Source organism: Lygodium microphyllum, chromosome 7 (assembly GCF_053477565.2).
Source record: "Lygodium microphyllum isolate KBCC chromosome 7, Lygodium_microphyllum_v1.1.10, whole genome shotgun sequence".
NCBI classification, from domain to species: Eukaryota; Viridiplantae; Streptophyta; class Polypodiopsida; order Schizaeales; family Lygodiaceae; genus Lygodium; species Lygodium microphyllum.
In genome coordinates this window covers 158,818,247-158,833,277 of record NC_141141.1, presented here as the reverse complement: position 1 = coordinate 158,833,277, position 15,031 = coordinate 158,818,247, and the positions used below count along the sequence as shown (strand labels likewise).

The following is a 15,031-nucleotide window of genomic DNA, read 5'->3' as shown; positions in this document are numbered from 1 at the left end:
GAGTCCCCATGCCTACTCCACATGTACCTCTAGGTCCCTCTGCAACTTTTTTGCCTACCCATCGTGACCCCGTCCTTGTCCTTACTACCCTCCTTATACTCAAACACCTCACATTTCTTCATCCTCATCTGCCAAGCATGCTTTTACTGACAAGACTTGTTTCAATAGGTCTAACTATACCACTTGATCGAATCTGATGAGGCATGTTCTTGACTCACACAACTTCTGGAACCTTGTCCATGGGCTAGAATCCCAAACAAGCCCACATCTTGCTCCACCAAAGGTTGTCTGCTCATGGAAGGCTAGAAATGCCTCTACTATTGTCGAGCTGCTATAAGGTCTCTTACTTGAAATCCACTCACAGCATTGGAGTGGTGGGATGACTGCTATGTAACTCGAGATAGAATATCTGCAACTTCTCACTCTTGCCGAATTCTCCATTACAAGATCTCCTAGGTCTCCTAATGACCAGTCACATTGTTTCTAAACAGGCTACCTAGAAAATACTTCCATTTTGTGCAGTAGATCTCACAACCCACCATGTGTACATTCTATGAGTTTGAGTGTTAGCTACTACATTACACCCGGTTGTTCATTCGATTTCATGGTGCTTTCTCCACAAAGGGGACTCTTGTTGTCTCTTCTCACAAGGGCAGCAAGGACAAGAAAAGAAAACTCAAAATCAAAATCAAAGATGACGTCAAAACCAAAATCAAACTCCAACCAAGCTAGTGAGACACAAGGGAACTCCCAATCATCCTTCAAACCCAAGTGCCAAAATGTACCAAAGACAACCGGTTTGACAACATTGTTAGAAGGCTCGCCATTTTGACAACAAGTATTGATAAAAGATAAAAGGTATACATCCAAAAAAAAAGACTAAGACCTTTGCCCCTTAGTCGAGTAACCCCCCCGCAAGGGAGACAAGGTGGTGGCAATCAAAATCAAGGATAGTGGTGAGGTCAAATCCACACTGCCACCGGTCAGGCTTCAGTCATCACAGCTATCATCGTTCTCAACTCCAAAGGGCAATGCCTGACTGGTCTCCTACACATGAGGCTCACCTTGTGTCAATGGAGACATCAGAGCTTTCGAGCTTAGTCCACATTCGCGAGTTACCTCCTAACAAGGTGACTGTAGAGGCCCACTCTACCCAATCGAGCACATCATCTCTTGTTCAATCATGGAAAGTGAAGCCATGCATCACATAACCCCCATCTAGGATATTTATATCTCCCAAGCCCCTACAATTGGAAATATCTGATATGGGAACAACTCCTGAGTCAAGATCCATGGTCTAGATCACATCAAGTTTGATACTGATGAGAACCGAGGTCTCGCTTCGGCTAGACAATGTCTACTATACCCCCTAGCTTGGGGTGAACTTATTGTCCGTTGAGCAGCTTTGCCGATTGGAACGAGTAGTTTTCTTTACAATGGCCAGAGTCGAGGTCATAGACTCTTAGACTGGTTTAGTGATAGCTCGCAACGAGGCATAGCCTAGTGGCCTCTACATGATGAACCAGTTTTTTTCCTGGCTGATAGTCAAGAACTTGGTTCCACTACTTCCAAGCTTTAGCCACCACATGGGAGCCTACAAACAATAAGCGCCCTTGGGAGTATCGCTTCAAACACCTTGGCTATGACTTGCTCTATGAGCTATCACGTGGTCAAATGGGTGAGGGCCTCCCCCATCTAAAACTATCTAAGGATGTCTATCTAGCTTGTCGACTAGGGAAGCAGCACCGCACTCCATTCCCTCAATAGACCACACACAAAGCTGAGACACCTCTTAGATTGATCCATGTTGATCTTTGTGGATTGACATCCATTGCCGCTCTTAATGGCACATTGTACTTCTTTTTTATAGTGGATATTTTTCTAGATATATGTGGGTGCATTTTCTAAAGCACAAATCTAACGCATTCACCTACTTCTCTTCATGGGTGCTACTTGTATATAATCACACTAGTCATCAAGTAGGATATATGGGGAGTCATTATGGTGGTGAGTTTATCTCCCATGAATTCACTGAGTTTCTAGAAGAGCACAAAATCTCACACCAACTCCCCCTCTCATAATGGAGTTGTAGAGTGTAGGAACTAGACTGTGATGAATATGGCATGCTCTATAATGTTCGCGACAAAACTTCTTGAGCACCTTCGTGTCAAGGCTATTAACACTTCGGTATACATCCTTAACCGATGCTGCCTGACTATGGCTACTCCTCAGAGGACTCCCTTCGAGGCATTTTTTTGGCACTCAACCTATCATTTCCCACTTTAGTGTCTTTGGGCATTGTGCCTACATGCACACTCTTGATGATAAGATAGGAAAGCTCACTCCCAAAGCTAATCTTTTTTTTTTTTTTATGAGAGGGATATTGTACATAGCACTACACTGACCTCAAAGCCAATCCCTCCTCCTTCCACATTGGAGATGGTTCTACTACAAGCTCTTGAGCAACTGCAGAGTCATCAACACATAGGCCTTCTCCGCAAGATCTATTACCTTACTTACTAGTACCAGCTAACCATGCAAGTTTCAAGAATCCTTCCACCAAATTCCACTCTAAAGGGCCCTAGAAGATCTCCCTAGCTTGCACCTAGTGTTTTATTTACGTCTGTCTTTATAGCAGATTATATAGCGCATTCTGAGCTGGAGACATAACGAGAGGCTTTAAAGCATTTCCAATGGCGAGAGGCCATGGAAAAGGAGCTTGTGAGCATTGACCGAAATGAGACTCGGAACTTGATGGATCATCCAAGCCACAAGAAAGTCATCGAGACCAGCTGGATCTTTAGGACCAAATTGAAAGTTGATGGAACTTTGGATGAATACAAGGCTCGCCTTCTAGTGCAAGGTTTTCGATAAAAAGATGGAATAGATTATCAAGAGACCTTTGCACCCACCATGCAATTCACCTCTTTTTTTTTTGTTAGTTGTGCTAACTATCGGCATGGGTGCACCCTCCCCTACTGCTTCGGACTGACAAGGAGAAGGTGATTCCCTCTGACTTTCCCTTCCACATTGAGAGGAGGCAACTTTTGTCTCTCGAGAATAACAGGATTTTGATTTATTATTGCTTCACAAACATTTATTATTTGTACATTGTATCATTATCCACATCCTCGATGACTATGATTGCAAAAGGACACTTGGGTAAGGTAATAATTCCCCTACGATTGCATTGTCCAAGTGGTACTATTGTATTGCATTTTGCATGAGTATGACGATCTACATTGCCTTTACATCACCCTATGCATTGGCATTATGTTTTTGCAAACATGCATCTATGCACATTTATCCCTTTTCGGTCTTTTGCAATGGTCGATTTTAGATCCACTGTATTACAACAAGTCACATGGCAATCTCCTAGGGTAATCTCTCTTAGCTTACTTTGCTTGCTCAACTTGCCTAACTTGCTTCCACTCTTAGCTTTCTTCATCACTAACATAGTGTGGTGGTTGGGATAGCTTGTTTGTTTTATGAAGGTCTTGGGTCTAACCATCTCTTTATTCTCCCCAAAGGGGCACAGATTACATGAAGACTAATTGAAAACCCTCACTTAAAGCTAAACACAACTCAAAAACAAACAATAGCCCGCCAAGAAAAAAAGAGACCAAAAAAGTTCATTGTGATTCCATCTACCTTTGCAGATCCTAGTAGACCACTTGCAACCGATGAGCACTCTTTGTCAAATGCCTTGATCTCACTGGGGTCATCACTTAGGCTCCCTTGGTAAGATTATCATCATGCCTTTAGTCTCGGTAGGTCACTAGGCAACCGACATGCACCTTTTGCTTGGCTACTTTGGAATGAGATACCTTGGGAGTAAAAGAAAAGAAAATTTGGACTTGGGCTAGTGGAGTTCGTTTCTAGTTTTAGTTTTGGGCCTGAGAGGGGTTGTTGAGCTGAAAATACATTAGCTTCTTTAAAACAATCCCAAAACATTATTAATTAATAAATTAAACCTTTTTATTTTTTAAAAATGCATTACTAGAGAGTGTTTATGTCCCATAAGCACAAATTGTGTTGAAAGGACCCAAACTTTCTATAAATACGCATGCTGCCCTCCATCCAATCTTAATCTCGTTTTTGCAACTTACAGGTGCTAGAGCTTTGTTGTCCACACCCCACTCATGGAGGATATCTCAGCCAGAGCTATCCATCATTGCTTCTACAATCAAGTGCCTACTTCCTAGCCTTCTACTGTAGATTTTGACTGTTTCCAGTCCTCTTCTCATATAGGAAGGTAACTACTACGTATATCCATTCCAGCTATTGCCTATTGTTTATCCGCTCCAAAGGCTCCATTTACTATTGGACATCACCCAAAAGTTTGTGTTTTGCCTTCTATTGCTAGTTGCATGTTGATCATCCAACTGCCACCCTTCCTGATTTCCACTTGGTTACATTTCACTGTCTGGGATCATCGCCAACTACCAAATCATCATCATACTACTGTCTTTGCAATTTCTAGATAGTCTACTCCTCATCTCACACTAATCCAACTTCACACAACTATGTTTGCTGCTGCCAAACACATCCGTAGGCTGCCTACTACACTTCCAGATCCATTAAAGTACAACACACTCTCTAGCTCATTATCTCTACCCCAATCCTTGAGACATAAGAGTTCAAGGTTCAATATTCTTCACTACATAGTGTTGCTGGATGGAGCATTGTATTCTATTCAATATTCATTCTTTATCACTCATTGTGTTCATTTTCTCTAAGTTCCCAAAACCTAACTATGTTTCTTTATCAATTTGTGCATTTGTCATATGATTGTGTTGTGTTTTTGTGGTAGAGCATTTCTTTACAATGAAAATATGCTAGGGTTTGCACTAAGAAAACACAAAATGTACGAACACAAATAAAACAGAATAATTTAGACAAAAGTGCAAAAACACAAACACAAACAAAGAAGAAAGAGAGCTCTGAAGTGAATGAATTAATGCTATAAATAATGGAGAGAGTGTACAAGATGCTCAAAGGCAGAGCAATGGGAATAGTCAAAGAGTGACATCCACCAAAGACAAATTTCATGTGCTACAACTACCAGTCAGAGCTGAAATTATGTTGATAATGTAAGGGAAGCACGCTGGTAACCAAAACACAGCAATCTGGAGGGCTGGAATTGGTAAATGCAACAGTGTACCACCTAGAAGATGACATGAATTGATCATGGGCAACAAAGAAAGACCGCGTAGCAGCTAGTAGAGGGTGATGTTGAGAAACCCTTCACATGCAGTTTGCGTTCTGCGTTTTGCATTTAGGATTTTGCGTTTTGCGTTTAGGGTTTCACAGTGGACAGCCCAAAAAAGGGGTTGGGCGCCCATAGTGCGGGGCCACCCTAGACAATCTCTTGCCTATTTATAGGCTGCCTCTGTTACTCATTATACACAGCTGATTCATTCAGTCCATCACCTCTTCTCTCCAACCTCTCCACTGCCTTCACACCCCTTCAGGAGGACATTGCGGTTCGTGGTTCATGGCTATCTTCATCATCTTCCTTGTGCTACACCACCCTTGTTCCCTTGTATCACATTCACTCCATGATTCAAATCCTCATCATTCCATTCATCAGAGTTTCTTCTCTCTTCTCTTCTCTTCTCAGTGTTTACCAAGTTCACTCCGTGTTCCTCCCGGCAAACCCTACTGTCTCACTGGTACGTCGTCCTTTGATAGGTGATCAAGTGTTGGGTAACCTATGCAGCAGCCAAACACAAGCTGGAAACTAACCCCCGGGGTGCTGGACAGCAGGGCAGCCTGCTGCAACCCAGCACATTAGATAAGGGAAGGGATTATCTAAAAAGTCAATAGTTCAAATGTCAACTCTTCTGTTACACTCAACTACATAACTAATTCCACCAAAAATGCCCCAAAGGGTAAGTCCAAAGGTAACAAGAACTCGCAAGATTGGAAGGCAAGACACCCCTACTTCCAATAGAAACAAAGAAACTAAACCAATTCAAGCAACACTTACTTAAGAAGAATACATACTACACTTACTACCACCACCTGAGCCATGTGGACAAAGAGTATCATAACAAGGCCCAAGGTCATCCTCCTAGATCTTCTCCTCAGCAGACCTCAACTACACCCACAAGTTGTGCTCCCCTTGGGCAACCAAGAGGCACTTGCTTCCAGCACCCCAATTCCTTTTGGTTCCCACCCATCCCAATAACAACCCACTAGACACGTGGCTTATGGACAACCCCCTCAATCAGCACCTTCTAGGATAATTGAGGTTATAGTAGACTAATCTAATAGTTCATATGTATTGGACTTCACATCACAGGGTCATTGAGCCACCATTTTAGGGGCTCCCGATTGTTGTGTTGCTTCTCCCCCTCCTCACAGTTTCCCTTTGCAATGTTATACTGAAGGATGTGTGCAATAGTGGCCCTACCTTTAGGCTAGAACCTTCTAGGTCCCTCCAGGAAGGCTACACTAGGCTAGTATGTGCAGTCGCCAGATCAGGGCAGGAAGCGCAGGCAGTTTTCAGCAAGCAGGCAGCAATCGGACCTGGCACCAGGTTGGCCAGATGCAGCAATCGGACAGATTTATGTAGCAGTCAGCTGCTGCGTTAAATGCAGGTCCTCTGCATATTTTCGGTGCATTCTTTTGGGTATTTATACCCAGCCTGCCCTCAAACATTCACTTCAGTTTTGTGCAGGGTGAGAGATCCCTGGCTATTCATACACACACAAACGGTTGTACATATTCTACCTTCTATATTCAGCATTCATTCTCTATAGTATTCACTATTCTTTTGTCTCTTTCTCTCTCTCTCCTCTTTGTGTTTGAAAACATTTTCAGTCAGTCCAGTCATCTACTTCTGCATCGCAGCACTTTGACACCTTAAATTGTGTCCCCAATCACTACAATTTCCCCATAGGTGCCCTAAGAAACAACATCCCTGTATTTTAGCCAAGTGTTCACTACCAAACTAGTGGTGCTAATAGCCAAAGAAGAGTTTAAATCTCTTGGCCTCAAGTGCTCCTCCATTCTTCCTTCTCATGTGTATCACAATCCCTAAAATAAGCAAACCAGCTAAGCCTAAATAATAGTCCACCCTTCTACCTCTTCTCCTTCACCATCTTTTCACTTTATTTAACATTGTTCCACTCCCTTGGCAACACCATATACATCAAAGATGGCCTTGATGCACAAGCAATTTCCAATTCTCCACAAACTCTTCAGGTGATTTCTAGCACTTTGAAGTGTACAAAGAGATATTAATTATGTGTTTATGTTTGATTCCTATATTGTCAAGTCTCTAAATTATTCTCTGACAATTTTTGAAAAGATCTTTCACCAACACAAAGCAATTTGTTCTAATTCACTGACCTGTGTGATTCGAAAACTGGACAGAGTTTATTGGGTCCACATCAAAACCAAGAAGTTGCAAAGGAAACACAGCAGCCTTATTTCCAACATAACCCTGTTGGGCAATCAAGTCAAATCTCTCTCTCTCTCTCTCTCTCTCTCTCTCTCTCTCTCTCTCTCTCTCTCTCTCCGTAAAAGGTAATTGTATTATTAATTACGAAAAAAAGTACAAGTTTACATGATTACAAGATACACGAGGGCTCTAAGCCAACATGTATAAAATCCCAATGGGAAGCCACGAAAAAGGTACACAAGTCATGGCAAAGACCCAGCGGAAATTGCCATATGCCAAGGAAGTAAGTCCTCCCGAGGGAGCAAGCCCGAGTGCCGAATGCGATCAATCTACCAATGCAAGAGACCTTTAAGCCTGGCAATGTGTCTCGGTACATTAGAGGTCGAATCAAAAAGAAAGGCATTCCGAGTGGTCCAATTGTGCCAGCATCCCCAGTATCTAAAAAAGTGGAATAAGATCTTCATATGCAACTGGGGCGGTGTGGGGTATTTTGGGCGCCCAAAAACCCAATCGAAAGGGGTTAGTGAGAACCCCACCACCGCGCGCCAAACCTGTGACAAGAGCGAACAGATATTCTTAGCGAGCGGGCAAGAAATAAATTGATGTCAGGCCGATTCCATAGTAGTGGTGCAGAAGAAACAATTGCCGTTCGAGATTCGACGCTTGGAAAGGGCCGAGGCAAGAGGAAGACCACCAATCATCACCCGCTAAAGAAAGACCTTACATTTGAAAGGTGTCTTATTCAACCAGCCCTCCATCATGGTTGCCTTCCACCATGACTGAGATTTCTACAATCCCCATACAGTATTAGCTTTAACACCCAGCCATTGATGATCTTTAATCAGAAGATGACACACTTGATTAGCAGAGGCCTTTTCCAGACTCAACCAGCCTGCAAGGTCCCAGTCCTACCAAGGACGATCCACAGCAAGGGCAGGAAAGGGTTGCCTGCTCTGAAGCACTAACAAAAGCAGTTCCCATAAATCGCACTATCCACGCAGGATTCTGAAAAGTCTCCTGGCAGTACCAAACGATATGAAGACATTACGACTGGCAAGGGTGACATCTGCAACTGAAGTCACACCCAAACGGGCCATGCGGTTAAATTTTGGTCTGAGCTCATGTTTGTCTTCCCATGAAAGTAATCTCGAGATTGCCAACAATTCCAATTGAAAAGAGTTAGTATGCAAGCGGTCCTCCACTAGATACCAACGCACCTTTTGGAGCACAACTTTCCAGGAGCCGACCAAATGCAGTAACAGAGAGGACGGACTAGAAAACCGAGAGTCTGCATTAAGGGCATGCCACCAATAGCTCCAAAGTTGGGTATTACCATACCGAAGCCCGCTGTCCTCAAGAAAATAACGGGCTATAATGGCCCACAGGTGATGATCCACACACATGGCGCGAAAAAGAGACCAACGAAGTGCCAGCATATGAGTTTCGGCATCCAAAATAGCTCCACCACCCAGGCGTTTGGGGGTACATGTATGTGACCACGAAATCCACAGAATACCTGCGTGCAATGAATCCTTCTTCCATAACATGAAACGAATGGAGCAAGTGAGAGCCTTCAAAGTAGTAGAAGTCCACGGCAACAATGGCAAGAAATATGTGAGCATTGGCAGCATAATTGTCTGAGCCACTTTGAGGCGGACATGGAAGGGCCACGCTTGTGACTTCCAATACATAAACTTAGCTGCTAGTTTCTGTGAAATCCACTCCAATAGTTGCTTTGGCCGAACATCAACACCCAACGGGTACCCAAGATGCCTGACAATGGAGCCACGGGGAACAACCTGACCCTGCCAACCCAAGGACTATAAATCAAACTCCGTGCAACTGAGAATGGCTGATTTGAAGGCATTGATACGAAGACCAGAAGCCTGACCAAAGAGCGTCCAAACATCTGATGCCTTGCTGTCCTTGTCTGCACGCAAAATCATAAAGCTATCATCAGCCAAAGATTGGCTAATGAAGTGCTGTCCCAAAGGAAGAGACAATCCGGCCAACTGATTAGAAGCTGCCATTGAAGATAACATTGAAAGAACCGGGTGGGTCACCAAGGCAAAGAAGAGAGGACTCAAAGGGCAACCCTGTCTCACCGAGCGTGCAAGGACAAATGGCTCTGTAACACCACCATTGAGCATAACTCGCGAAGAGGCCGCAGCACTAATGGTATAGATCAATCGGAACATCCGAGTACCAAAACCCATGGCAGACATAAGTTCTGCAATGAAAGACCAGTCTAAATAGTCAAAAGCCTTTTCCAGATCCAATTGAATCAATACCACTTCCTGACTAGAGTGCCTTGCATAGTCAATAGCCATTTGCACATTTAAGATATTATGCAGAATGTTGCGGCCCTTAATGAAACCATATTGAAGAGGATGCACAATAGCTGGAAGGTGCTTGTGGAGCCAATTCGCCAGCACTTTGGAAAAGATTTTATACATCGCACCCATCAAAGAAATTGGTCTCCAATGTTGCAACATTTGTCAGATGGGAGAGGATCGAGGTGCAGCTGAAGTGCAGTAGACAGTGTGAGAGTGTGAGACAGAGTTGAGCACGACACCCAATGCAATAGTACTGAATAGAGTGTAAACTGAAAGTACAAATGATAACCCTTATACCTTAGGGTTATAAGGGGCTGTTCACACCCGAACACAGTAAGTGCCCGTAAGTGTGCACCACAAGCACATACAAAATAGTACACATAATCTGGGGGAAAAAACCTCTCCTACCGAGAGTAAAAAGTGCCCCAGTGTCCTAGTGATCACCCGCACACTCCCATATGAGCGTAGGCGTAAGTAAGGCGTGTGAGATACCCAACAAACCCCCCTGGAGTGAAGAGTGATCAAGTGTACAAGGATCATCCGCCACCAAAGGGCGTCAAATTCAAAGCATCGCGAAATGCTTCAAATTTGTCTCGTGGAAGAGCTTTGGTGAAGATGTCTGCCACATTGCTGGTGGTAGGACAGTAGACAAGGCTGATATCACCTGCATGTAGCCTCTCTCTTACAAAGTGGTAGTGAATCTCTATGTGTTTCGTGCGAGCATGAAACACAGGGTTCCGTGCCACTGCAATGGCACTCTGACTGTCAGTATATAAAGGAGTAGGCTCCGTAACAGATACATCCAAATCAGCAAGTAAGCGTCTAAGCCATACGCACTCAACTGCAGTAGTGAAGGCTGCCTTGTACTCAGCTTCACATGACGACGTGGCAACAGTGGATTGTTTCTTGCTAAGCCAAGAAATGCATGACGAGCCAAGAAAGAAACAGTTGCCACTAGTGGAGTGACGAGTATCAAAATCACCAGCCCAATCAGAGTCACTGTAAGCATGTAACTGCAGTGGTCCCCCCTTGGCATAAAGCAATCCAAGAGCTCTAGTACCCTGCAAGTAACGAAACACACGCTTCACAGCTTGCCAATGCGACATATGAGGCTGATGCATGTACCTGCTCAAAACTGAAACGGCAAACTGTATGTCTGGCCGAGTGTGGCATAGATAGATGAGACATCCCACTGCTGGAGCATAAGTATGGATATCAAACAAATCACTGTCATCATGTAATGACAGTTTGAGCCCAGGTTCCATGGGTGTACAAACTGGCTTGCAATCCTGTAAGCCAAACTTCTCAAGAAGTTGCCCAATGTACCTTGACTGACATAATCCAATGCCTCTAGCATCATGTACAAACTGGATGCCCAAGTAATAGTGCAAAATACCCAAGTCAGACATGTCAAAAGTTTGCTGTAAATTATTTTTGAATGCTGAAATCTGATCAGCATGTGTTCCAGTGAGCAAAAGGTCATCTACATATAGACACAAAATCAGCATGGATCCCCCCTCTTTATGTACATAAAGGGTAGACTCAGATGGGCTGTTTACAAACCCCTGACTAAGCAAGAAAGCATCTATCTTTGCGTACCAAGCTCGTGGAGCTTGTTTCAAACCATATAGAGCTTTTTTCAGCTTGCATACTAAATTTTCTGAGCCTTCAACTGCAAAACCAATGGGCTGCTGTACATACACTTCTTCCTGAAGTTCCCCATGTAAGAATGCAGTCTTTATATCCAGCTGATGCACTTTCCAACCAAAATGTGCAGCCAAGGCAATCATAGACCAAATGGTCGTCATACGGGAGGTAGGAGCAAAGGTCTCCTCATAGTCAATGCCCTTTTTCTGTGCGTAGCCTTTAGCTACCAGCCGTGCCTTGTACTTATCTATGGATCCATCTGCATTCCTTTTCAATTTGTAGACCCATTTCGTACCAATGGCACGCTTGCCAACTGGCAAAGACACCAAATCCCAAGTATGATTCTTATGAATAGAATCCAATTCAGCTTGCATGGCTGCCATCCAATGCACACTATGTCGTGCATCCTCAAAACATTCAGGCTCCTCATTATCATGAGTACATGCTGCCATAACAAACTCCATGGAATGTGCTGAATCATGCAGTCGAGTTTGCCTTCGAGTACGACCAGCCAAGGGTGTTTCCAAATGACTATCTCTCATAGTCTGCGTGTACCATCTAGGCACCTGTCTTGCTTCCTGACTGTGTACAAGTTCCTGCTGAATTTCAGTTTCAGCAATGTGCTGATTTTCTGCATGTTCCATAGGAGCAGCTGGCTGAACATTAGGTTCATTTGCTGAAGTACCAGCTGAATCACCAAATGTGATGGGCAGCAGCCCTTCAAAGACATCACGGGCAGCCTGATATGTATCAAAACCAGCCAAGGATAATTCTGATTTTTCATCAAATACAACATCCCTGCTGACAAAAACCTTCTTGGTCACGGGATCATAGAGTCTGTAGCCTTTGCTTTCGCTGCTATATCCCATAAAGATGCATTTTACAGCCTTGTTGTCCAACTTCTTTCGAAGTACCTGTGGAATATGGGCATATGCAAGACACCCAAAAGTACGGAAGTGGCCAACAGAAGGTTTGCGGCTGTGCCAAGCCTCAAAAGGTGTGACGGTTTTCAAGGCCTTGGTAGGGCATCTGTTCAAAATGTGGCAAGCGCACATGACGGCTTCCATCCAAAAACTATGAGGCAAACTCTTTGCCTTCAGCATACATCTGGCCATCTCCATGAGTGACCGATTTTTCCTCTCTGCTACCCCATTCTGCTGTGGAGTATATGCAGTAGTGTACTGATGGATAATGCCCTTCTGCTGCAAATAAGAATTCAGCATAGAGGACATGTATTCCCCCCCTCGGTCCGAACGGAGAGTCTTAATCTTGCAACCAGACTGAGTTTCCACAAGTGCACTGAAAGCCAAAAATGCATCATACACTTCTGACTTCTTTTTCAAGCAGTAGACCCAGCACAAACGTGTAAAGTCATCAATAAATGTTACAAAATAGTAACAACCACCCAATGACTGTGTCTGCATGGGCCCACAAACATCCGAATGCACAAGCTGCAATCTGGCTGTTGCTCTAAAAGCAACATCACGGGGAAAAGAGAAACGATGCATTTTCCCCAAAATGCAACCCTCGCATAAATGCTCAGGAGGTCTCTCCAAGAGAGGTAATCCATCCAACATCTGAGTACGCTGTAATAGCATCAAGCTGCCATAGTTTACATGCCCCAAACGAGCATGCCATAACTCTGCCTCTAACATAGCAGGAGTAAGAGTGGATGTCAAATATGCAGACTGATCTACCGAAAGAGCATCCAACTCATATAACCCATGACACAGAGAACCTGTCAAGACCAATGTCATGTGTTCCTTGTCACGGACCATGCAACGGTCATCATCAAAGGTGACCTGCAAACCACAACGTGCCATAGAAGAAATGGAAAGCAGATTCTTCTTAATGCCAGGCACATACAAAGCATCCTGTAGGCGGAGAATAGAGCCATCAATGGCTGTAAGCTGAATCTCCCCAATACCACGAACAGGGTATGATGCATTATTAGCACACTGAACAGACTTCCCAACGGGAGGTGCACCAAGAGAAGCAAACAAATCTCTACGAGATGTGATATGCCGTGAAGCACCACTGTCAAAGAACCAAGTGTCAGCATCCTCTGTAGAGCTAAATGCTCTATCAGCCCAAGAGACATCATAACTGCAAGTGTAAAAACAATAGTCCCTGTCTGCAACAAAGGACGCGGACTCACTAGCAGTGGAAGGAGCTGCAGAAACAGACATCCCTGACTCCTTCTTCTTCTCTTTGGCGATGCGCTTCCTGCACTCAGTGATGTAGTGGCCAGGCTTCTTGCAGTAATGGCATTTTCCTTTCTTGGCTTGCGTGCCCCCCTGTTTCTGACTTGTCTGTGAAGTGTTACTACTACCAGAACTCTGCGGAGCATTTTTCCCTTGGCTGTTTTTACCCTTCTGCCTTGACATAAAAGCCTGCTCAGAGGCTATACCATCCACACCACTGTTCCGTCTAGTTTGTTCCTCCTCTAGAAGCAAACTGACAAGCTGAATGAAAGTGATGGGCTCTTTCGAAATCCTCATAGTGAGGTTCAAGGCAGTATGAAAAGCCAAGTAAGAGGGAGGCAGTGAATTCAATGTCGTAGAAATCAGCTGCGCATCTGAGTAGTACTCATCCACATTCATGAGCTGCTCCCGCAAGTCCTGAATTTTGTTGAGATGATCCTGCATAGAATCACCCTCATTCATCTTTAGAGTCTCTAGCTCTTTCTTCAAGAAAGAGATGCGAGTTTCATTCTTTCCTGCAAACATCTGCTCCAATGTCAACCAAGCTTCTTGTGAAGAAGCTGCTGAACGAATATGAGGAATGATAGAACGCTGAACTGCCAATGCAATCAGCGACATAGCCTGTGCATCCCGTGTATCCCAAGTTTTCTGAGCTGCAGTTCTTGGGGGAAGTGGCTGAGCGGGGTGAGGTGGAGGGGGCTGAGGTTGCCCTCTTGCACGTCCTCCTGGAGGAGGAGTAGCGGGAGCCACAACTCCCGGTCGTGCTTCCTCTCCACTGACATAATCCCACAAATTTTTGGCCACTAATACATTCTTCATCATGAAAGACCAAAGGGAATAATTGTTCCCATCCAATCGGTCTTCCTTGGACACATAGGTGAATACATCTCCTCCCTGATTTGCCATTATTTCCCAAAAGGTAATAGAGCAATGTCAATGCAGTACGGGCTGGAAATCTGCAAATTTCCAGAAATTGCAGCAAACACAAGTCTGCAATTAATGTGCAAAGGGTACTCTGTCAAAAAAAACTGTCACTGATGCACGCTTCCCAAGGTGCAATTAGTGCTCAGCAGCACTAGAACATCAAAAGCCCCAAAATTTTCTGCCCAAAATTTCTGTCACAAATGTCTGTTACAAAAGCCCCAAAATGTGCATTCAATGTGTCACAGACTGACACAGCACGTTTCCCAATGCTGAAAACTGAACCTGCTGTTCAGCACGTTTCCCAATGCTGAACCTGAACCTGTTGCACGAACTCCTGTGTAAAAGAAAAGTGCAGAATGTTACCTCTGCGTGTTGACGACGGGCACGATTCCCGAGATAATGACTGCTGGGTACAGTCGGACTGACGCACAGGTACAGGCGTGCAGGTCCAGTGACACGCGCAGGCAGGACTGGGCGCGCGCTGGGCAGAGGAGGCGGCACCCAGGACT

The 15,031-nt window shown here is 44.4% G+C and overlaps 1 protein-coding gene across 2 annotated transcripts in view; it reads right to left on the bottom strand.

Annotated features, from left to right (window-relative positions):
- The window catches only part of SOS4 (pfkB-like carbohydrate kinase family protein), a 215,922-nt gene that overhangs the window by 182,965 nt on the left and 17,926 nt on the right, over positions 1 to 15,031 (bottom strand). For both annotated transcript variants that reach the window (XR_015691438.1, XM_087682182.1), the window contains exon 2: positions 7,360 to 7,453. Coding sequence is in view for 1 of the 2 variants with exons in the window: in XM_087682182.1 (XP_087538308.1) it covers positions 7,360 to 7,453 (94 nt within the window). In the remaining variant the exon portion in view is untranslated. The remainder of the gene's footprint in view (positions 1 to 7,359; positions 7,454 to 15,031) is intronic.